Genomic DNA, 25,411 nt, shown 5'->3' with positions numbered 1-25,411 from the left:
CAGGTAAGTTTAATGGGTAGACAAATCACCACACCAAAAAAAAAAAAAAAGAAAAGAAAATATTGGCAATCCTGAAGTCAAGGCATATCAGATTCATCCCCACGAACTAGTTTCCTGTACCAGATAATTATTTTCAGAGACTTAAAAATAGAAACTAAATGCTCAGTTTTAAAATATGCTTAAAGCTCTTCCTCCAGGCTGACAGTCCATTCTACTGAGGTAAGTCCATCTTCAATTACACGTGCAGTCAGCCAAGAAGAATACAGTTCATTTTTCCATCCACATTCCAACCCAATCCTTTCTCTAATCTAGAGACCAAGATTATTTGAAAGAGAACATTATTGTTTAATAAATTTCCTTAATCCTCTAAGTATACAAAACCACAAATTCATTTACAAAGGGTTCCTGAGGCTTACTTTAAAGGACTCATTTTTCCACAATCTGCCAACAGTTTCTATGTCACATCATGCATCACAGCAACCATTTTTCTCTTGGTATATATTTTTCATCAGCCCTTTCAGCCAAGATTTTGAATTGACAGGAACCACTAATTGCCTGTATACAATAAGCACATCTATTGTTCTCTAAGAACGCAATCTTAGCCCTCTATTAAACACCTGAAATAATTACACAAAGCCTCTGATATAAAGTACAAACTTCTTAACATTGCCTTCAAAACATTTGCAGAAAAATGGGGGAAGAAAAAAAAAAAAAAAACCTGTGCAATTCTCGCTGCAGATGAAGCAGATCCTGCAGCAGCTGATAGCTGAAGGCTGTCTGTTGAATGTACTCCATGCAGCTGGGCAACAAGTTCTTCCTTGAAGGGGGAACTGTGTGTTCATCTCTGTCTACCACAAAGGGACTCATATTTTATTTTGTATATATAAAGAACTCTAACAAATCAGGATGAACTTCTGGGTTGCCAAAGATGATAGTGGCTACCTAAATCTGAATCTCTAACATTCCAAATAACAACATAGAACATGAATCAGCTAACTAAGCCCTATAACTGGACACCTGTTTTTGTAAATAAAGATTTATTGGAAAAAAAGCTTAAACACCAAAAAAAAAAAAAAAACAAAACCTGTGCAATCTGATCTCTCCATGGCCCATCCTTAGTTCCCACCAGATCTTCCTCATTCCCAGCCCTCAAACAGGACTGCCTAATAGTTCATGAAAAAGACCATGTACTCTCCTAGCTCCATGCTTTTGCTCATGTTAGCCCTCCAACCTTGGGTACCTAGCCCTCCGTTCTCTAAAGAGATCCTATTCATACTTGAAAATTTAGGAGAAAATATTTCTCCTTCTTGATTCTCCAACTGAAAATAATTGCTCCTTTATTAGAAAAACCACAGAATTATGCAACTATTTCTACTACAGCACTTATTTCATTTGGCCTTGTATTACAGTTAGTTGTTTATAGTTATCTTCTCTATTAATCTCAAAGGAAAAGATTTGATGAAAGAGCTCATCACCATCACTATACTGCTAGCATTTATTAAATGCTAGCATTGTGCTAGCATTGTGCTAAACGCTTCATACAAGCAATCTTATTTAACCTTCATAACAACCCTATGAGGTTAGGTATTATTCATTATATTAGTCATTACCATTATTCATGTCTTTATCACATTTCTAGGTAATCAAATATCAACAAAAAAAACAGTAAATTATAAATGAGAGGGAAGATATTTCAAAAGGAGGAAGGAAAGGAAACAGAAAGAAAGCAAAGGAGTTAATATATTTAATAGATATATTTAATAGATGCCATTTGGTCTTTACACTCCTCTGTAATCTGAGAGCAGCCAGCCCAGCAGAGAGGAGACAGACATAGAAAAAAACAGCACAAAAAACTCCAAAATAAAAGCGGAGGATTTTTGGAGTTCTGGTGAACATAGAAAGTGGAAGGGCAGAGCTCAGGCCCTGAATTCTTTATCCAGCAAAGCTCTCCTTCACAATTGAGGGAGAGGTTAAAATTTTCATAGATAAACAAATGCTGACAGAATTTGTTAACAAGAGATCTGCCCTGCAAGAAATACTAAAGGAGTTCTACTGCCTGAGAAAAAAAGAAAAGAAAGAAAAGTCTGGAGAAGAACACAGAATTGAAGAGTAAAAGTAAAGGAGGGTAACTTAAAGGAAAAAAAAACAAGGGGGGGAACAGCTCTGACAAATAAAAACTAAAGTTCTTAGTTGGTCCAAGAACTGCCTTCACAGTAATAACTTTGAATGTGAATGGATTAAACTCCCCAGTTAAAAGATACAGATTGGCAGAATGGATTAAAAAGTATGACCCATCAGGAGGCAGGGCAAGATGGCGGACTGGTGAGCTGTATGTTTTAGTTACTCCTCCAGGAAAGTAGGTAGAAAGCCAGGAACTGCATGGACTGGACACCACAGAGCAATCTGACTTTGGGCATACTTCATACAACACTCATGAAAACTTCGAACTGCTGAGATCAGCGAAATCTGTAAGTTTTTGTGGCCAGGGGACCCGCACCCCTCCCTGCCAGGCTCAGTCCCCTGGGAGGAGGGGCTGTCAGCTCCGGGAAGGAGAAGGGAGAACTGCAGTCGCAGCCCTTATCGGAAACTCATTCTACTGAATCAAACTCCAACCATAGACAGACTGAGACCAGACACCAGAGAATCTGAGAGCAGCCAGCCCAGCAGAGAGGAGACAGACATAGAAAAAAACAGCACAAAAAACTCCAAAATAAAAGCGGAGGATTTTTGGAGTTCTGGTGAACATAGAAAGTGGAAGGGCAGAGCTCAGGCCCTGAGGCTCATATGCAAATCCCGAAGAAAAGCTGATCTCTCTGCCCTGTGGACCTTTCCTTAATGGCCCTAATTGCTTTGTCTCTTAGCATTTCAATAACCCATTAGATCTGTGAGAAGGGCCCTTTTTTTTTTTTTTTTTAATCCTTTTTTCTTTTCCTAAAACAATTACTCTAAGAAGCCCAATACAGAAAGCCTCAAAGACTTGCAATTTGGGCAGGTCAAGACAAGAGCAGAACTAAGAGAGCTCTGAGACAAAAGGCAATAATTCAGTGGCTGAGAAAATTCACTAAACACCACAACTTCCCAAGAAAAGGGGGGTGTCCCCTCACAGCCATCATCCTGGTGGACAGGAAACACTCCTGCCCATCGCCAGCCCCATAGCCCAGAGCTGCCCCAGACAACCCAGTGTGACGGAAGTGCTTCAAATAACAGGCACACACCACAAAACTGGGCGGGGACATGAGCCTTCCCTGCAACCTCAGCTGATTGTCCCAGAGTTGGGAAGGTCGAGCAGTGTGAATTAACAAAGCCCCATTCAGCCATCATTTCAGCAGACTGGGAGCCTCCCTACACAGCCCAGCAGCCCAGAACCACCCTGGGGGGACGGCACTCACCTGTGACATAGCACAGTCATCCCTCAACAGAGGACCAGGGGGTGCACGGCCTGGAAGAGGGACCCACTCGCAAGTCCAAGGAGCCATACGCCAATACCAAGGACTTGTGGGTCAGTGGCAGAGACAAACTGTGGCAGGACTGAACTGAAGGATTAGACTATTGCAGCAGCTTTAAAACTCCAGGATCACCAGGGAGATTTGATTTTAGAGCCACCCCCCCTCCCTGACCGCCCAGAAACACGCCCCATATACAGGGCGGGCAACACCAACTACACACGCAAGCTTGGTACACCAATTGGACCCCACAAGACTCACTCCCACACTCACCACAAAGGCAAAGCAGGGGAGAACTGGCTTGTGGAGAACAGGTGGCTCATGGACGCCACCTGCTGGTTAGTTAGAGAAAGTGTACTCCACGAAGCTGTAGATCTGATAAATTAGAGATAAGGACTTCAATTGGTCTACAAATCCTAAAAGAACCCTAACAAGTTCAGCAAATGCCAAGAGGCCAAAAACAACAGAAAATTATAAAGCATATGAAAAAAACAGACGATATGCATAACCCAAGCCCAAGCACCCAAATCAAAATATCAGAAGAGACACAGCACCTAGAGCAGCTACTCAAAGAACTAAAGATGAACAATGAGACCATAGTACGGGATACAAAGGATATCAAGAAGACCCTAGAAGAGCATAAAGAAGACATTGTAAGACTAAATAAAAAAATGGATGATCTTATGGAAATTAAAGAAACTGTTGACCAAATTAAAAAGATTCTGGACACTCATAGTACAAGACTAGAGGAAGTTGAACAACAAATCAGTGACCTGGAAGATGACAGAATGGAAAATGAAAGCATAAAAGAAAGAATGGGGAAAAAAATTGAAAAAATCGAAACGGACCTCAGGGATATGATAGATAATATAAAATGTCTCTTAACATTTTATATTATATAAATATAAGCCTCATTGGTGTTCCAGAAGGGGAAGAAAAGGGTAAAGGTCTAGAAAGAATATTCAAAGAAATTGATGGGGAAAACTTCCCAAATCTTCTAAACAACATAAATACACAAATCATAAATGCCCAGCGAACTCCAAATAGAATGAATCCAAATAAACCCACTCCGAGACATATTCTGATCACACTGTCAAACACGGAAGAGAAGGAGCAAGTTCTGAAAGTAGCAAGAGAAAAGCAATTCACCACATACAAAGGAAACAACATAAGACTAAGTAGTGGACTACTCAGCAGCCACCATGGAGACGAGAAGGCAGTGGCATGACATATTCAAAATTCTGAGTGAGAAAAATTTCCAACCAAGAATACTTTATCCAGCAAAGCTCCCCTTCAAATTTGAGGGAGAGCTTAAATTTTTCACAGACATACAAATGCTGAGGGAATTTGCTAACAAGAGACCTGCCCTACTGGAGATACTAAAGGGAGCCCTACAGACAGAGAAACAAAGAAAGGACAGAGAGACTTGGAGAAAGGTTCAGTACTAAAGAGATTCGGTATGGGTACAATAAAGGATATTAATAGAGAGAGGGGAAAAATATATATGACAAACATAAACCAAAGGATAAGATAGCTGATTCAAGAAATGCCTTCACGTTTATAACGTTGAATGTAAATGGATTAAACTCCCCAATTAAAAGATATAGATTCGCAGAATGGATCAAAAAAAAATGAACCATCAATATGTTGCATACAAGAGACTCACCTTAGACACGGGGACACAAAAAGTATGACCCATCAATGTGCTGTTTACAAGAGACTCATCTTAGACACAGTGACACAGAGATTGAAAGTGAAAAGATAGAAAAAAATATTCCACATAAGCTGCAGCCAAAAGAAAACAGGGGTAGCAATACTAATATCAGACAAAATAGACTTTAAACGCAAAAATGTCATGAGACAAAGACACTATATATTAACAAAAGGGACAATTCAACAAGAAGAAATAATAATCATAAATGTTTATGCACCCAATCAAGGTGTTCCAAAGTACATGAGGCAAACATTGGCAAAACTGAAGGAAGCAACAGATGTTTCTACAATTCTGGGAGACTTCAATACACCACTCTCCTCTATAGATAGAACAGCCAGGCAGAGGACCAATAAGGAAATTGAGAACCCAAACAATGTGATAAATGAATTAGACTTAACAGACATTTATAGGGCATTACATCCCAAATTACCAGGATATCCATTCTCGTCTAGCACTCATGAAACATTGTCCAGGATAGATCATATGCTGGGGCACAAAACGAGTCTCAATAAATTTTAAAAGATCGGAATTATTCAAAGCACATTCTCTGACCATAGTGGAATGCAAGTAGAAATCAGTAACTACCAAAGAACCAGAACACTCAGAAATATGTGGAGGTTAAACAACACACCCCTAAGCAATCAGTGGGTCAAAGAAGAAATTGCAAGAGCAATCCATAAATTATCTGGAGACAATTGAAAACAAGAACACAACATATCAAAACCTATGGGATGCAGCGAAGGCAGTGTTGAGGGGAAAACTTATAGCTCTAAATGCATATGTTAAAAAAGGAAAAAATTGCTAAAACCAAAGACCTAACTAAACAACTGAAAAAGTGAGAGAATGATCAGCAAACTAACCCTAAAGCAAATAGAAGAAATAACAAGGATTAAAGCAGAAATAAATTAATTGGAGAAAAAAATACAACAGAAAATAAATAAAACCAAAAGTTGGTTATTTGAAAAGATCAACAAGATTGACAAACCCTTAGCTATAGACCTCAACAAACCAATCACAAGTACAGAGATCCAACAGTCATCAAAAAGCTTCCTACAAATAAAGCCCAGGGCCAAACTGCTGCACAGGGGAATTTTACCAAACTTTCCAAAAAGAACTCATACCACTCCTGCTCAAACTCTTTCAAAAAATTGAAAAAAAAAAAAAGAGCACTACCTCATTTTATGAAGCTAACATCATTCTAAAACCAAAACCAGCTAAAAATACTATAAAAAAGGGAAACTATAGGCCAATCTCCCTAATGAATAAAGATGCAAAAATTCTCAACTAAACACTTGCAAATCGAATCCAAAGACACATGAAAAGAATTATACCACAACCAAGCAGGGTTCATTCCAGACAAGCATGAGTGGTTCATCATAAGAAAATCAATCAATGTAATACAACACATTAACAAACTGAAAGGGAAAAATCAAATGATAATCTCAATAGACTCTGAGAAAGCATTTGACAAAACTCAGCATCCTTTTTTGATAAAATCACTTCAAAAGGTAGGAATTGAAGGAAAATTCCTCAATATGATAAAGGGCATATATGAAAAACCCACAGCCAGCATAGTACTCAATGGTGAGAGACTGAAAGCCTTCCCCCTAAGACCAGGAACAAGACAAGGATGCCCGCTATCACCACTGTTATTCAACATTGTGCTAGAAGTGCTAGCCAGGGCAATCTGGCAAGACAGAAATAAAAGGCATCCAAATTGAAAGGAAGAAGTAAAACTGTCATTATTTGCAGATGATATGATCTTATATTTGGAAAATCCTGAGAAACTGACAACAAAGCTACTCAAGCTAATGAACAAATTCAGCAAAGTGGCAGGATACAAGATTAATGCGCAAAAATCAGTAATGTTCCTACACAGCGGAAATGACCTAATTGATGAGATATGCAAGAACAAAAATTCCATTCATGATAGCAACTAAAAAATTCAAATACCTAGGAATAAATTTAACCAAGGATGTAAAAGACCTCCATACAGAAAATTACAAAACTTTACTAAAAAAAAAAAAAAAAAAAAAAATCAAAGACCCAATAGGTGGAAAGAGAGAAAAACAAAAAGCACAGAGATAAGAAAGAAGTTCTCAACACACACAACCAAGCACAGAGACAACTTCTCATAGACCCAGGTTCTGGTCATGCCTGTCACAAGCAGAACAGGGAGGCACGCAATCTAGATTTGTTAAACTATTACTTTTTCCTAAATCCATGAGGGCAAGAATAAACAGACCAATTCTATGACCAGGGAAACAACTGCACCTCTGAAAACCTCAAGTTTCGCATCAATAAAATTCCATGATTCAAAATTCTTGTTTCCAATGGATGCTGCTGATAGAAGCACAATTTTGTGAATTTAACTGACACTGAATTATACACATGAAAATCAGGAAAAGTGGGAAATTTTTAAATTTTTTTAAATCCAAAAATTCCATCTAAAAATAAGATGGAAAACAAGGTATTATGATACTAACCCAAGAGAGTATACTATGAAATATGTTTTTTAAAAGTTTCAAAGTCAAGTTTTTTTCTTTTCATATGCTCCTCTACCCCTATAATCTGAAGAAGTACTAAAACACAAAGCATTATAAGAAATTTAACACAGTCTGAGACATTACTGGTGCCATTAACCCTAAAACAAATTATGAAACCTAAAATGTTTCAACTCCTAATAGGTCTCTCTTTAATTTTTTTTAAAACACCTCTAGTTTGTAACTGCACACATTCTAGGACATTAAAACTGACAAATATTTTATTTTCTACACGGTAATAACATCTAATGTTAAAAATACACAGACAATAAGAAATACACACTTGGAAACCATGAAAATCTATTTTTTTTCATTTTCCACACACTTCACGTCCAACTTATTAGTTTCAATTCTGCTCTTGCTCTATTTCTAGTCAGTTTCACTTCTTAATTTTCTGCCACAAAGTTAAGAATTTTGACCTTGTAGGGAAATGTTAAAGTAAACACTAAAGAAGAACATAGTTTTCCTTTCAAAGGACAAATGAAACATTTTCACAAGAAAAACAAAGAAACAACAATAAAACCCTTAAATTCCTGATGGCATTTGTCACATAAATGATTTTAGGATGCTGATGTCTCCTTTAAGTTTCTGAAGCTTCCACATATACCTGTCTTCATAAAAGCTGAAACACTCAACAATCGCCATCATTTTATTTTATAGATACGCAAGTATATATTACACTTTTTGGGGGTGTTGCAAGGAAGGAACTCAATAAATATTTGTTGAAGGAATAAATACACATGGCATGGTACTGCCTTCCATGAGACATGTTTTCCTAATAAGATACAGTGTTCTCTCTGCCTTCAGTGGCCTTGCCAGTAAAACAGATTTAATAAAGAAAAACGACTAAATAAGATGAACAAAAGTTAAGGTATCTAAATAAACATAAACATGAAAAGAGAAAAGTATGTATCATGTAGAACTAAATTAAGTTTAATCTGCTTTTGTGCTTCTATCACTGTTTCCATGTATGTATTTCAATCCCATTTGAATCCCTCTCCTTAGGCTTGCAAATTCTTCAGAGGAAAGCCCCACATACAAAGAAAATCAAAAACTAAAAATATACTGAGTTCTTACTAAGTAATCAGCACAGGGATAGGTGCAGGTGCTATGGGAAATTAAAAAAATACAAAAGCACAATGGTTCTGAACCTTGAAGAAAATTTTTTGCCAGAACCCTGCAAAGAGTGGGTGCCTTCTGCCACCAGGAATCAAAAATACAGATTGTACTCCCCGTGTTAACATTGTGTGATTTTGAGAAAATTACCTAGGCCTTAGATTGCTCATCTGTAAAAGGAAGGGTTTATTGATAAATCTCCCATGAAGAATTCCAAATAATTGAAGTGTGGGCTTTCCACAAGGACTTCCTTCCAAAAAGTACATCATGGAGCGGGGACAGGGAAGAATAACTTTATAGTGGACAATCATCACCTCCAGCAAGTGATCAAAGTTAACAATGACAGTGATAAATCATGTTAATAGGACCCTTCAAATGATATGATGATAAGGACACAATATCTCTGTGCTTTTTCTCCCTAAAACCTATAACCTCAATCTAATCACAAGGAAAAACACTAGACAGATTCCAGTAGAGGAGCACCCTACAAAATATCTGACCAATACTCAAAACCAGCAAGTTCATCAAAAACCAGAAAAGTCTGAGATAATGTCACAGCCAAGAGGAGCTTAAGAAGACACGACAACTAAATGTAATGTGGTATCCTGAATGGGATCCTTAAACAAAAAAAAAAAAAAAGGTAAAAACTAAGGAATTCTGTTTGGGGTGATTAAAGACTTGTGGTAATGAGTGGTGATGATGGTAGCACAACACTGCAAATATAATTAATATTGTGAATTGTACACTTAAAAACGGTCAGGATGGGGTATTTTGTGTTATATATGTCACCACAATAAAACTTTTAAAATCTAAGGAAATCTGAATAAACTATGGACTTTAGTTAATAATAATAATAAATAAATGTTGGTTCATTGATTATAATAAATGTATTATACTAATGTAAGATGATAAGAATAGGGGAAACTGGGTGTGAAGGTATATGGGAACTACAGAGTTCTATTGTCTCTCAATTTTTCTGTAAATCTAAAACTGTTCTAAAAACTAGTCTTTTTTTTTTAAATTGAAGAAAAACAAAGGTTAATCAACTATTAATATAGCTCACCTCCCTCCACCCCCCCAAAAAAAGACAAGGAAAAATGCTTTCAAATCAATGAAAAAACATAAGCAAACAATCAGAAAAATTAATGCCAAGAACGTGAACAAGCAATCACAAAAGAATAAAAATGCTAAATAAAGCTATGCAAAGATACTCAAACTCATAGGGTTCTGTAAGGATAAATGAGATCATGTTCTTAGCATTGTGTCTGGTATAAAATAAAGCAAGCCATTAGGATATAACTCATAATTAAAGTTATGCAAATTTAACAAACGTGTAATACATGTTACATATATATATATATACACACACATATTTTACATGTTTTATATACACACACACACACACACACACACATACATATAATCAGATTGGAGAGTACTGAAAAGACTTACGATGTCCAAAGTTGGCAAGATTGTGGGGAAACAAGCCCTTTCATAATCTGTGGTAGGAGTATAAAAACCCACATCCTTTTTGGAAAACACTCTGGCAAGGTTTTTTTTTAACTTTTTATTTTGAAATAATTTCAAACTTACAGGACAGTTACAAAAATAATACAAAATCTGTAAAGAATCAAATATACCCCCTACCCAGATGCCCAGATTTACCAACTTTTAATATTTTGCCACTTTTATTACATCATTCTGTCTGTCTCTCTATATATATTTCTATTATCTAAGCATTTGAGGGTAAGTCGTACAAATCATCCTCCTTGAACTTTAATACTTCCATGTATATTTCCTAAGAACAGGGCTATTCACTTATGTAATCACCTGAAGTACAGTCATCAAGTTCAAGAATTTTAACATTGATGTTGTGGTAATCCGAAGCTGTACATAGCCCAGAAAAACATATTCTTAAATCTAATCCATTCCTGTGGTCCTGTGGGTGTAAACCCATTGTAAGTAGGACCTTTTGATGAGGTACTTCAGTTAAGGTACGTCCCACCTCAATCAAGATAGGTATTAATCCTATTAGTGGAGTCCTTTATAAGAGAATGAAATTCAGACAGACAGAGAGAAAGCCACAGGAAGCAAGAAGCTGAAACCAAGAACCAGGAAGAGAAGAAAGAGACCAGGAAAAGCACCATGTGCCTTGCCATGTGACAGAGGAACCAAGGATCACTGGCCCAGAACACCACAGTCCTCCATGAAGAAAGCATCGCCTTCATGATGCCTTGATTCAAAATTTTCCAGACCTCAAAACCATGAACATATAAATTCCCATTGTTTAAGCCAACCCATTTCATGGTATTTGCTAAGGCAGCCTAGGAAACTAGAACAGATATAAAGCTTATAGTCTGTATTTCAATTTTTCAATTGTCCCAATAATGCCCTGTTGGGCATTTTCTCCTCCACTATTAGATCCAGTCCAGGATCATGTATTGCATTTAATTGTGATTGTCTCTTTAGTCTCTCTCTTTTTTTTAGTTGTAGAAATATAAATACAACATAAAATTTCCCATCTCAACCACTCCTCCCAAGCATACAATTCAGTGTGATTAATAACATTCACAGTGTTGTACTACCCTCACCACCATCCATTTCCAGGGCAATATCTTTTAAAGTACATACACACATATGTATACGTTGAATGATTCCACCACTCAAAATTTATCCCTCAGAAATATTAACACAAGTGAACAAGATACCTGTATATGGATACTCATTGCAACAATGTAATAGAGAAAAACTGGAAATAGTCCAAAAGTCTATAAACAGGGGGTTAAACAAACACAATAGAACATTATGTAAAATGTAATAGACGTATATATACTGTCATGGAAAACTATACAAGAAGATGCAAATTGTAAAATTGAAAACTTTTAAAAAAGGAAGGAATTAAACAAAGTTAAGAATACTTAACCTGCGGTCTTCCATTTACACTTCAGGGAAACCAAACCTGCACACAAAATTGTGTTTGTATATAAGTGCCTCATGCAAAATTGTGTTTGTATATAAGTGCCTTTTCTAAGGAAATAGCACATAGCTTTTACCGAATTCTTAACGGAATATCTGGGCTCCAGAAAGGGTCATTAAACAATCACTAAAATGTCTCCCAAGCTTTGAGCATCTGAAAAATGTAGATAGGTTATACCCAAGTGAGGAAGTCTTTGGAGGAAAGAAATGCTCTCATTTAAGCTTCTGAGGACATAAATGCCTCTACCACAAAACACAAATTTTTATTTTATTTCTTTTATTTCCAGACTCCTAAATCTAAGGGTATGAAGGCAGTTTATTCTTCAGATGAACTTATATTCACTAATTACAAACTTCAACCAAAAATTACAGGCAAAAATAGTCTTCAAAATATGTTTAAAAAAAAAAAGTTCATGCTTAAAGAATAGTTAAAGTAAGATCACAGTAACAAAAGAAGCCAAAGATTAAGTAATACTCCTGTGACCAAGAAATTAAGAATTAACAAATAATTAGGATGATAGAATCATTACATAGATGCCTTTTTCTTACTTTCTAGTATATTGTAGAATAGCCAAAGGAAATACCTAAAATTACTGAAGCCCACTAAATTGTAATCCAGATGCCTTTATCTTTGATAAAGATTGTATAACTATATAACCTTATCTTATACCCCCTTGTCCTGTTTTACAACTTTAGAGTCTTATGATCACAAAGACAACCCCCTAATGTTTATCAATGAAGGAACTTGAGTCAAATATAAACACTTAACTACAGTGTTTATGGATGGTGGTGAGGGTAGTACAACACTGTGAATGTTATTAATCACACTGAATTTTCACTTAGTTCTAGCTTAGTTCCACTCCTTTACATGGTATTATAGTTGTTTATACTTGTTATTGTAATGGTAGCAACTCTACCTCCCCTTGTTTGAATCCATAAATACCCTAAACTCCTTAGACTAGGGGAGACCGATTTTAGGCCCATAGGCCATCTGTTCTCCTTGCTTTCTCCCTTTTGAAACACTGGTGTCATCGATTGGCTGTTATCCACACTGGGCAGAGAACCCTCCTTTGATCTGTATCAGTCCCATTCGCCACAGTGGAATAGCTGAAACGGAGTATAGTGCAGGAGTCTTAACTAAACAATTTTTCATTAACAATGAGTGGATTAAAATAAAACAAAAACAAGTTAGGTCTTGTATATAGTCTGTGGGCTTTCTTTAAGCACAAACAAAATAAGTCTTTTTTCTGGAGGCAGATGGGGGAATTCCAGTACTTTCAGAATTAAAACATCATATATCTTAAACATTACAGTCACTTTTAGAATCAATAGGACTTTAAGAGGATTGGAATAATGGAATAATGGAAAAAATGAGTGGATGATAACAGGGATACTCTCTGTCCTAAAATGAAAATATACCTTAGAAAAGTGGTTCTCAATCTGGGGCAATTTTGCCCCCTAGGGAACTTTTAGCAATGTCTGGAGATATTTTTCATTGTCATGACTGTGAGGGGGTTGCTGCTGGTATCTAGTGAGTAGAGGCCAGCAATGCATCTAAACATCTTACAATACACAAGACCATCTCCCCAAGACAAAGAATTATCTGGTCCAAAGTGTCAATAGCACCAAGGTTGAGAAGCTCCGCCTTAGAAGTTGGCTGGGGGAACACTGAGTTTATGCCTTGAGATGATAAAAGAATGGAGTATGCATGATTCCATTTATATCAAGTTTAAGAACAGGCAAAAACTGATCTCTTATGTCAAGAATCAGAATAGCGGTTATTTTTAGAGAGAAAAGAGGTACAGAGATGTAAGGGACATATGGGGGCCTTCTGGGATGCTAATAACTTTGTACTTCTTAACCTGGGTAGCAGTTAAGAAGTATGTTCACTTTGTGACATTTCATCAAGCTGTGATCTGCACACTTTACTGTATACAGGTAATACTTCCACAAAACTTCAACCAAAATGATTAATTTTTAAAATACCATATAGTCATATCCTAAAACCTAAGCATTTTGACCCAGAAAGCCAAATTAATATCAACTGCAAAAATAAATGTGTTTGTTACAGAGGCTGCCTTCCAAGAATTCAAGGATGACACCCACGGGAAGCTGTAAATACCATACTCACCACTCATACAGCATTCAGCTGTCCACTTAAGCTACTAAATCTCCCACACCAAACCAAAGACTTGACAAACACTAATAAATGTAGTTGAATTTATCTCATGGAGAGTTTATTTGGATTATTTCCCCTAATGTTAAACTGTGAACTGTTTTCAGAGAACAAGCTCTATGAAGTAAATGCTTTCCCTTTCCTAACCCTATATTTTCTCAAAACTCCCTCTTGGCCCTCAAAGTCTTAGGGTTTCTCCAGGATGCTTGTAAAAGTGCCCACCACTTCCTCTCCCAGTATCCACCCTCATAATACACCCTCTTGCCCATACAAAAATTCACATTAATGTCCAATCCAGAGACTAGGCTCCCAGCCAAACGCAGCCTCTCCTGGCATCTCACAATACAACCCAAACCTTACTATCCTCAAACTCCCAATATTCTCCACAAGCTTCCTTCCCAACAGTGCCACAAAGCCAGGCCTCATACTATCCCAGTCTTTTAAATCCTGTTCTGTCTCCCAAAGAACACGAAAAGTCTTGCTTCCACAAACAATTCTGCCTCCCTACTCAAAGGCCACCACTGTAGCTATTATCTCCAACTCTCCCCTTTACTGACCCCCCCACACACCCACACACTTTCCTGTATTCAAATCTATCCCGTTTCTCACCCACTCCCTAGCCCCAACCTCTGCTTTCTTCTTTATGAATCTTTCCCCAAGTACCACTGGTAAGGATCTAAAGGAGGACAAAAGGTATGAAGGAACATCCTCTGTCCTACGTGAAGGTAGTAAAGAAAAGGTTACTCAGATTTCAAGAAAAACCACCACATGCATGGGCTACAAAGTCTGACTGCTAGCTCCATCACTTAACTGAAAGGCTTTGGACAAGTGATTTTATAAGTCTGAGCCTCAATTTCCTCAACTACAAAAGTGGGATAATTAAAACAGTTATCTCAGAGAGCTGTGAGGATTAAATGAGCTAACATCCACTGAGCACTTTTCATACATCCAAGGTAAGCCCTCAGTACCTAACAGCTTTTCCTAGGTCCTCTTCTTGGAAGGAGAAACAGAGAAGGTGAAAGGTACTTTCTTTAAGTCTCTTTAATGCTAATATTCCTGCAAAGTCTCTTCTTCAGGGACAGAAAGGAATAGGAGGGAAGAAAATACTCTACTTATATATGTGTCAAAAACAAAGGTTTTTGACAGATCCCCAATCTCAGTGTTCCGTCTTTATTATCTCCCCCTCCAATGTGAGCCCAAGAAGCCCTGACAACCCTTAAAAAACGGGGGGAAGACGTGAATATATACATCAAATCTTCCTTCCACAGATTCTCATTTGAGGGAATGAAGACGGAAAGGGCCCCCAAATTCCCAAGCTGTGTTCCTCGAGAGTCTGGAAATTAGGAAGGAAACTCCCAAATACATGAGGGGAGTACTTCATAATAAGAGAAGATTAAAAATAAATGCCAGATTTAGTAATGGAAGGGAGTGTTAGTAGCAGAACACTGTAAAAGAAATTAATGCCACTGAATTGCACACTTAAAAAAAAAGTTAAAATGCCAAATTTCATGTTTATACTATGCTACCGCAATTAAAAAAAAAAAAAAAGTAAATGCGGAGAAACTAGATCTAAAGTCTCCTCACTTCTCCCACAGCAAAGAATACCAACTGGTTTCTCCGTAAGAGGGGCAGCAGATTGGGAGCAAAAGAAAAGGTGCTTTCCCTGTCTCTTGTGGGACGCAAGGGCTTCCCCGGATCCCTTTCCAGCAGGAAGAGAAGCTTCTGCGCAAAGTAATCCCCAGCTCAGACCCGGCTCCCCAGGGAGTTTCACAGGGTCTCTTCCTGTTCTCTTTCCGAGCCAATCTCTGGTACAGGGATTTCTCCTCGGCCGGATCTCCCAGAGATTCAGCCATCACTGGAAGCCCTTCCCTCATAAGATCCCCTAACAGGCTTCCTCAGTCTTCTGAGTTCTGCCCAGTAGACTTCTCAGGGTCTCTAGCATTGCACAGAGCCAGCCAGGTGCCATCAGGGTCTCCTCCCCGGTCCCTCCCGAGAGCCGCGAGCCTGCGGGGTTACCTGCTGAGACGGGAGCTCCACATGCAGGGCTCGCGCGGCAGAGCCGGGAGGCAGCACGGCGGCCGGGCCCGGGGGTGGCGGGGGGACCGGGCCCCCGACCGACGCTGAAGTGCTCATCTTGACCCAGCGGCCGCCATGCGGCGGGGCCGGCGCTCCTCCAGCACCCGCCCCCACCTCCTAGCCACGACTGCCAAGCCTCTGCAGCCTAGAAACCCGCCACCGGAGAGGCAGGACTAATCTACCCCACCAGGGGCTGCCGCCGCCGCCACCACCGCTGCTGGCTAAAGAAGAGCCATATTACCGCAGTGCAACCCCCACCCGCGCCGCCGAGACCTGACTTCCTCATTGGTTCAGCTTTTGCAGAGGCGGGACTCAACGGCACCCAAGGTACGTGCTATTGGACAGAAGGCCTGTCCATCGCCGGGTAGAAAGGGCTGGGGGCGGAAGGACCCGAGAATGGCCTAAATTGCGTCTGTCAAGCCGGGGTGAAATCTGGGGCGTTGCTTCTTCTTTTTCTAGTCTAATTGGTTCTTTCACTACCAAGAGGCGGGGTCTCCTGGTGGAGCCGTAAGGGCCATTGCTCCAGGTCACTGTCAATTGTCAGTAAAAGGAGTGGGGCGGGGTCTAACTAGGTAAAGAGAGCGCCTGGGCTCCGGTGTCACGTGCAGCTGGCAGGCGAGTCACCTGATTAGTGAGAGTCAGTCTTCTGAGCCAGTTCCGCCCTAACCTAATTGCCATAGTAACAAGCTCAAGTGGAGGGCAGTGACTCGCTTGATTCCCACTGGGTCGCGATCGCTGACAGACTAAATAGGCTCTTCCTGATCTGTCACAGTCAACAAACGGGAATTGGAAAAGAATGCTTTATAGTTCAGGAGAGAACCGCCACGCAGAACGCAGAGACCAGAGACTTGACGGGCAGTCCCGTCAACTCTTTCTTTCAGGACAGCTCCAACCCACAAGTTCGCTGATGGACAAGGTGTGTCAGGCACCCAGAACGCTGTTTCACCTCTACGGGTGTGATGCTTATGCTGTCCCTAGAAAGCCTATGGTACTTGTCTCCTTTTGGCTAATGCTTACTCACCTATCACATCTCAGCTTGGGGGTCCCTTCCACCTAAAGGCTTCCGTGATCCTCTCTGGGATCCTGGGTCAGTACCCTAGTCTAGGCTCTCTCAACCCCTGTGCTTGCTTCTACCATAGTCCTCATTGTTCTATTACCTTGTCAGTTGTCTGATTTCTGGATCTCCAATGCCAGGCACAGAAGAAAATCAGAAAATGTTTTGTTGAAGTAAAGGTCCAGCTCAAATGCCACCACTTCTGTGAAGACTTCCTTGATCATAGTGCTAACTTCTTTGGCGAATGTTTCCATAATAAATTATCACTGAGTCATTCTGCAGATTATTGTTCTGCCTTTCTTTCCCTTAGACTGAATTTCTCCACTCCCTAGGCTGATATAGCAGAAAAAAAAACACAGGGTTTTAGAGTCAGACACAAAAGGAATCAGGCACTTTTAGAATCTTATTTCTGCCACCTTTTAGCTATATGTCTCTAGGTATGTCATTTCCCCTCTCTCAGCTTCAGTTTTCCCATATGTAAAATAGTAATAGGGTTGCTGTGGGGATTAAGTAAGTCAATATACAAGATGGAATGCCCACCACAGGACTTGGCATGTAACAGTTGCACTCAAAAAATTTAAATAAAAGGTAAGCATACTTTAATGAATACAGAGTTTCTGTTTGGGGTGATGGAAAAGCTTTGGTAATAGATGGTGGTGATGGCAGCACAATATTGTACTGTAAGTAATACCACTGAATTATGTACTTGAAAGTGATTAAAATGGGAACTTTTACATTGTATTATCTTACTACAATAAAAAAAATTTTTTTGAAGCATACTATCTTTCTCACATATTCAGAAGCCTGAATACCCCTTGGACCTGACCCAGAGCTGGTTCACATTGGATGTCCCATCTCCTGAAACACTGAATAATTCCTTCTACTGGAGCCTAGGGTTTACGCTCAGGTGTTTGTGGCGAAGAGAGTGGTTGGGAACCCTCCCCCCACCAAATCTCATCTGATTCAACTCATATGGAATTTTACAGAAAACACATTTCTGTTTCCAAGCTGTATTAATTTCCTAGGGCTGCCATAACAAATCAGCACAAACTGGGTGTCTGGCCGTGAACCTACAGAATAGGTTCTGCCAAAGTTTGATGGGCATTTAAGACCGAGAAACAAAGCAGGCCACTCCATACAGCAAAATAGTGTCAGTTTATTAGGAAACTTACAACTAGGAGTTGGTCCTGAGTGGTTCACAGCCAGACATTGGTGAGCCAACCAGGAGACTGAAAATGAAACAAACTGAGGGAATCAGGAATCCAAAGGAGAAATACCAGGGTGGCTAACTTCCAGTATGAGGGAGAGAGCTCATTTTTTAGAACAGTTCCACCCAGCATGTGAGTATGAGGGATGCCCCCAAACACCAGCCGAGTGTTATTTGTCCTGCAGGAGAACCTAGGGAGCATATGGAAATCACAAGGAAAAGAAGCAGTTAGATATGCCACTGAAGTCCAATTAAAAGCAGAAGCTGAAGTAAGGTGATTAGAAGAGGCTTTAACTCTAGAAAAGGATACTAGGTTAGCATGTTCCAACAATGCTAATGTGTTAGCAAAAAAAGTTGCAGACCCAAGAGGGACAATTAGAGGTTACGGCATGTAAAGTGGTGAAAATGCACAGAAGGAGGGTGCCTTGGTGCAGGTCACAGCAGTTATCCAGAGGGAAGGCTGGGATCTAAAGGTGTGGTATCCCTGGGAGAGCACAGAAGAAGGAGAATGGGAGGAGGAAAATACAATTGAAGACAAGCCTAAGCAAGCAAGGCCATTAATATTGCAAAAATGAAAACAACCAGGGATCTCAATGACCCTCAAGAAGAGATCCCAGCAAGAAGCAAACAGTTATAGGGAAATATACCTCCACAGAATTAGTAGAACTGACAAAAAAAGTTTAAACAAAAGGGCCAAGAGCATAGCTGCTTGGTTACTGTGCTGGTTTGAAACTGATATGGACCCCAGAAGAGCCATGATCTTTTAATCCAGTCTTGTTGGGTGGAACATTTTGACTGAATGTTTCCATGGAGATGTGACCCATTCAACTGTGGGTAAGAACTCATTTCCATGGAGGTGTGGACCCTGCCAATTCAGGGTAGGTCTTGATTAGATTTGAAGTCCTTTAAGAGAGCTCACAGAGAGAAGAAGCTCAGAGAACCTGAGAGAGACATTTTGGAGAGAAACTAAGATATGTAATCCAGAGTTTGCCCCCAGGAGAAGCTAAGAGCTGACAGAGACCCAGATGCTTGGAGATGGAGGTAGAAAGATGTTTGGAGATGCTAAGCTAAGAGATGAAGCTCGGAGTTTGCCCTGGAGAAGCTAAGAGAGACAGAAGCCCAGAGATGTTTTGGAGAAAGCCATTTTGAAACCAGAACCCAGGAGCAAAGGACAAGCAGATGCGAGCCATGTGCCTTTCCAGCTGACAGAGGTGTTCTGGACGCCACTGGCCTTTCCTCAGTGAAGGTATCCTCTTGTTGATGCCTTAGTTTGGACACTTTTATGGTCTTAGAACTGTAAATTTATAACCTAATAAATCCCCTTTATAAAAGTCAATCCATTTCTGGTATTTTGCATAATAGCATTTCTAAGCAAACTGGTACAGTTACTAAGATTATGGGACATAGTGGGAGACAGTATTATGCTTTCAGGAGTGGAAATGGCAAAAACAGTAGTACATAACTACATAGCCCTCTCTTTGTCAGCGTCTTTACCAAGCACAGCAAAAATCAGACAGTATTCAAAATTTATTAGTATGGTTCATTTTTGCTACAAAATTGGCCTGACCTAATGAGGGGAATACGCTGCCTACGATAAGCAAATAGTCATTGTTAGGCAAAACTCCCAACCCCCAACACATACACAACACACCCTTAGAAGCTCTCCTACAACAGACATGACTGTCTACATAAAACCTACTCCTAGCTAACGTAGCAGTCTGAGCAAGAACATAAACAAAAATTTTCCTTAACATAATAACCTCCCTGATGTCAACTCCTTATCTTACCCTGAGCAAACCAATCCCCTGACGTCAACGCCTTACTTCTCTATCTTACCCACCAACAATTATTCCCCTAACCTCCCTCCCAAAAAGCTATAAAACTGTATTCTCACCTTTGTCAGGGGCTGTTGCCGCTCTTAGGCTTCAGCCTGCCTGCACATAGCTACAACTAAACTCCAATTAAGCTTTGATCTCTTCTCTTCCCGGTCAAAAAACCTAACAGTCATCTCTGGAAGAATTGTAGTACATAGTCAGTGCCTCCAGCCTGGTATGGGACATTAGTAGCTATTTTAAGCCCACTAGTTGGCCAGGCCATTTACTGGTGGCACAGGCAAGAGCAGACTTGGGTGAGACAGAAAGAATACAGTTGAAAGGGGTAAGAAAAATAACCAAAGAGACTTCTCAAAAGAAGGGGCAGAGGGGGCCTGTGCATGTAACCTGTAAACAATTATGGGCTGATTTAATTTTTTCAGGCACCCCAATAGAAAAAAATAAATAACCTAATGCTATATTAATAGGACTCCTTCGAGCTGCCTATGGAAAAAAAGGTATCAGGCTCTGCCTACGTCACTCCCATGACACCTCCACCCTCCACCTCCCCACCCCCAAGGAAAGTAAGTCCATATAAGGTGATTGATACCCCCCACCCCTGAAGGCCATGGTCACCTGCAAATACAGGCAACAGTAGGTAATTAGAGGCCTCACATAGAACTAGATAACCACTGATCTCCAACAAACTGCACATTGTAGCTCCTATTGATATTGGAACAGAGTGCACACTCATCTACGGGAATCCCTGGAGATTGAATTCGCCCCTGAAGTTGATAGATGGGTATGGGGGAAAAGCCATAGAGTAGTGCAAACTACCCTAACATTGCAAATTGCGTGTCTCACCCCCAAAAGTATATTGTATGTATTTCTCCCATTCCTGAATAAATATTAGGGGTGTTACAAGACCCTGATCTTCTCACCACCACTAGTGAATTTCATCTTTGCATCTGCATGGTGAAATTGATTATACTGGGTGCTGCTCGTTGTTCCCCAGTGCACCTGCTCTCACCCAGGGTGGTGACCCATAGCAAACGATATTATCTCCTGGGTAGACATGCTGAAATCAGTGAGATGTTACAAAAACTGGCCAGAATGGGGATGATATCACAAACATAGAGTCCCTTTAACAGTCCTGTATGGCCGGTGAAAAAACCTGATGGTAGTTGGAGAATGATGGTCGATTATCGAGACTTAAAAAAGGTTGTTCCTCCTATTCATGCTGCAGTGACAAATATCGCAACGCTTCTCGATAACTTATCCGCCCAGTTAGGAGAGTTCCATTGTGAATTAGACTTAGCTAATGCCTTTTTCAGTATCCCACTAGCTGAAGAGAGCCAAGATCAATTTGCATTTATATGGGGAAGGCGGCAGTGGACTTTCCGGATTTTGCCACAAGGGTACATACCTGGACCACCATCTATCACGGAACGGTAGTAGCTGATCTAGCAAGTTGGGGAAACCCACAAAATGTTGCAGCGTTTCACTATATTGATGATGTTATGCTTACTTCTGATAGTATTATGTCTCTAGAAATGGTGCACCCCCACCCCCGCCCCATTACAGCACCTTTTAATGAGCTGAGGATGGGCCATTAACGATGCCAAGATCCGGGGGCTGTAACAGTCTGAAAAATTCCTAGGGGTGGTTTGGTTGAGTAAGAAAAAGGTCGTTCTGGCAGTGGTCATAGATCAAGTACAAATGTGTCCAACTCTCTGCACCATAAAGGAATTGTAAACCTTTATAGGCTTATTAAATTACTGGAGATCCTTCATACCCCACCTAGCTCAAATATTTTAACCATTATATCAATTGATGACAAAAAGGGGGCTCACTGGTGTTGGGATACAGAGGCTAAGCAAGCATTCCAAGAAGCAAAACTAGCTGTAAAACAGATCCAGTCTGTAGCTACTTTAATAGCAGGGCAAGCTTGTGAACTGGATGTTGCCAGCTACCCAGAAGGGTTCAGGTGGGGCCTGTGGCAAAAATAAAACAGGAAGCAAGTACCACTCAGGTGTTAGTCCAACTATGGGAAGGAACAGAACAGTGATATAGTCCTATTGAAAAACAACTTAGCAATGTGTCTTGCTCTTATGTAAACTGATCCTATAACAATGACTTTGCCAATAACTGTGCAAACATCATTGCCAATAAGCAGATGGGTCAACGACACTTGTCGACCCAAAAATGCTTGTGCATAGGCTAGCACACTACAAAATGGCATGCTTACTTACAACAATGGTGTGCCAGTTTGGATGTATTATGTCCCCCAAAACACCATTATCTTTGATGCAATTTTGTGAGAGCAGATGTGTTAGTGTTGATTAGATTGGAATCCTTTGATTGAGTGTTTCCATGGAGCTGTGACTCAATCAACTGTGAGTGAAATGTTTGAATGGATTATTTCCATGGAGCTGTTAACCCACCCATTCAGGGTGGGTGTTAATTGGATCACTGGAGTCGTATAAAGGAATTCACAGACAGAAGGACCAGAGAGCAACTGAGAGTGACATGTTGAAGAGGAGCTGCAGCTACGAGAGGACAATACTTTCCAAGAGCAACATTTTGGAGAACACCATTTTGAAATGTAACCTGGAGTAAGCAGACGCCAGCCACGTGCCTTCCCAGCTAACAGAGGTTTTCCAGACACCAAAAGGCCATCCTTCAGTGAAGGTACCCTATTGTTGATGCCTTAGGACCTTGGATACTTTATGGCCTTAAGACTGTAACTTTGTTACCAAATAAATCCCTTTTATAAAAGCCAATCCATTTCTGGTGTTTTGCATAACAGCAGCATCAGCAAACTGGAACAAATGGTATTCTCTCCATACTAGCCCCCTATCTGAAGTTACATAAATTATTGGGGCCAGTTACATATGTAGAGAATCCGAATTCCCCTACACTGTCCATGCCAGTGACAGAGAGAGTAGCATCAATTATGGAGGGTGTAGGAGTCCCTTCAGAGGATGCTTGGTATACTGACAGTTCCTGCAGAGCACAACCCTGCTGATGGTGCACAAAAGCAGTTCAAATAACTACAGACATGATATGGATGGATGAAGTAGAACATCAGAGCAGTCAATGGGCTGAGATTTGAGCTGCCTGGATGGTTATAGTCTGTGAACCTATGCCTATCTCCATATGCACTGACAGCTGGACTGTGTATCATGGTCTGCCCCTCTGGCAATAGGAGAAATGAACATATGGAATAAAGCCCTTTGGGCAGATATCTGGGTTAGGGCACAAAACCCCAAGCCAAAATAACAACCTGGCATGTTACAGTCCATACTTCACACTGCCTCCAGAAAATTTGCAAGCCAGGAAATTTGCAAACTGACACCTTAGCTAAAATTAGATGGATTAATGAAACCCATGATCCAAGTAGAAGGATCCCAAGACTGTATGGGAATTATGAAAAAAGGTTATATCTCCCTTTGAAACATAGGATGTGCTTACAGTCTATGAGTCCTATTCAACATGTGCTTGACGGATGCACCCCCTACCCTATAATACGGGACAGATACTGCAGGGAAAGCAGGCCAGGCAACATTGACAAATAGACTATATAGGACCCCTTTCTCTGTCAGATGGACAAAGGTATGCACTAAACTGTGTAGACACTGCTTTAGGCGTTCTGCAGGCTTTTGGATGTCGACGGGCGAATCAAGCTTCAACAATACGAGGACTGGAGAAACTTTCCTGATATGTATGGGTACCCACAACACATTGACAGCGACCAAGGCACCCATTTTACAGGTCACCAAGTCCGGGACTAGGTGCAAGAAAGAGAAATTGCTGGCATTTCATCTGCCATACAACCCCCAGGCTGCTGACCTGATAGAAAGGAAGAAAGGTATTTTAAAGCAACAGCTACAGCAGGTATCTCCAAACCACTCATTTACAGGAAGTAACTAGGCTAATGAATAGTGCACTGATGACTGGACAAACCTCAGCATGTGGAAGTTTCAGGACACTGATGTCCACTCCATCAGCAATAAGAATAAAAATAACATTGGAACAAGGTATTCCTCCAACTAGAACAGAGCAAGGACTCGTATTGAGATTGCCACAGGCCACACCCAAAGGCACCCACCAAATTTTGGTGAGTCTTATGCTGGAAAATGCCACCCCAGTAGATAGGTATTCTTACTCCTTGGGGATAGAAAGAAATTAGCAATAACTCTGACTCCTATTTTATATGCAGAAGGTCCTGGTTGCTCTAGTTTACATAGCCTCCTCTATAGAAGCCGGGGCAGAAGTTACACTCCTATTATGGCTTAATACACAGGCTCCTTTATGTAATGTCCTACCCAATGCCACAGGACCCTTGGGAGCTAAAGTTTTGTATGCCTCCCCGGGGAAGAAACCAAAGTTGGGAACTATCTTGTTGGGAGATGGGCCTGTAACTTGCATATTACTGAATGGTCATGACCTCCCCATGTTAGTACCTACTAGCATCTTGTATTTTGTCCTTAGGTTAGTGTTTCTAATTTTTACAACAGAAGGTGAAACCACCACTTACCAACCCCCTTTCCACCGAAGTAGCCCCTCCCTTACTGGTTTGAAAAAGTTTACCTTTCTTTAGTTTGAGCTCCCACTCCTCATGTTTATTAACAAAAAGCTTGCTTCACTCCAAGAAAGGTTACTGTTTCCTTTCCCTTTGCAGCACCTGCTAAGGCCAGTTCTGACTGGTTCTAGCTGCTGAACATGCTAAGCCTCCATTGTAAGACCAAGAACGATTTGCAACAGAGTATGCGCCACTAAACCCCACCCCTTAAGCCTGCATTCCCTCAACTGGATTAGTCCGCATCCTCTTACCCCATCCTTAGCCACTTCCTTCAGCCCAGCTTCCCTAGATGGTATAAAACCCCAAACCCCAGTTTGCTCGGAAAGACTGTTGTTTTCTGAAGGGAAACTGATCTGAGGTTTGCCTCCGGTCTCCTTGCGAGTTAACTATGCAATAAACCCTTTCTCTTCTCTAAATCCTGGTGTCATGGCATTGACTTCTGTGTGCATCAGGCAAATGAGCCCACTTGGGCAGCCACAAAGGGGATGAATTTCTGAAATGGGCAACTGAAGTAGCTGCAACCCATAACCAGACTGGCTGCTGGATGTGTGGACAGTTGCCAACTTCCCCCAGAGATGGAATGCCTTCGACAATATTGCCTTTTACCCTAACAGAGTGGGGTTTGGGGATCTGGTTTACTAATTTTCCTCTTGACTTTGGCAGGCATAGGTATTAGAATATGTATCTTTATTGTTGTTGTGGATTCTGCC

The 25,411-nt window shown here is 40.4% G+C and overlaps 1 protein-coding gene across 2 annotated transcripts in view; it reads right to left on the bottom strand.

Moving 5' to 3' along the window:
- Positions 1–16,286, bottom strand: part of UVRAG (UV radiation resistance associated) — a 421,213-nt gene extending 404,927 nt beyond the window's left edge. The window contains exon 1 of one of the 2 annotated variants that reach the window (XM_037840712.1): positions 15,985–16,286. In XM_037840712.1, the coding sequence (XP_037696640.1) occupies positions 15,985–16,101 (117 nt within the window). In that variant the 5' untranslated portion in view covers positions 16,102–16,286. The remainder of the gene's footprint in view (positions 1–15,984) is intronic. The other variant, XM_037840711.1, reaches the window with a different exon arrangement.
- Positions 16,287–25,411: the final 9,125 nt, after the last annotated feature.

The sequence above is a fragment of the Choloepus didactylus genome, chromosome 6, assembly GCF_015220235.1.
Source record: "Choloepus didactylus isolate mChoDid1 chromosome 6, mChoDid1.pri, whole genome shotgun sequence".
In the NCBI taxonomy this organism is placed as follows: Eukaryota; Metazoa; Chordata; class Mammalia; order Pilosa; family Megalonychidae; genus Choloepus; species Choloepus didactylus.
This window is presented reverse-complemented; position numbering and strand designations above follow the sequence as displayed.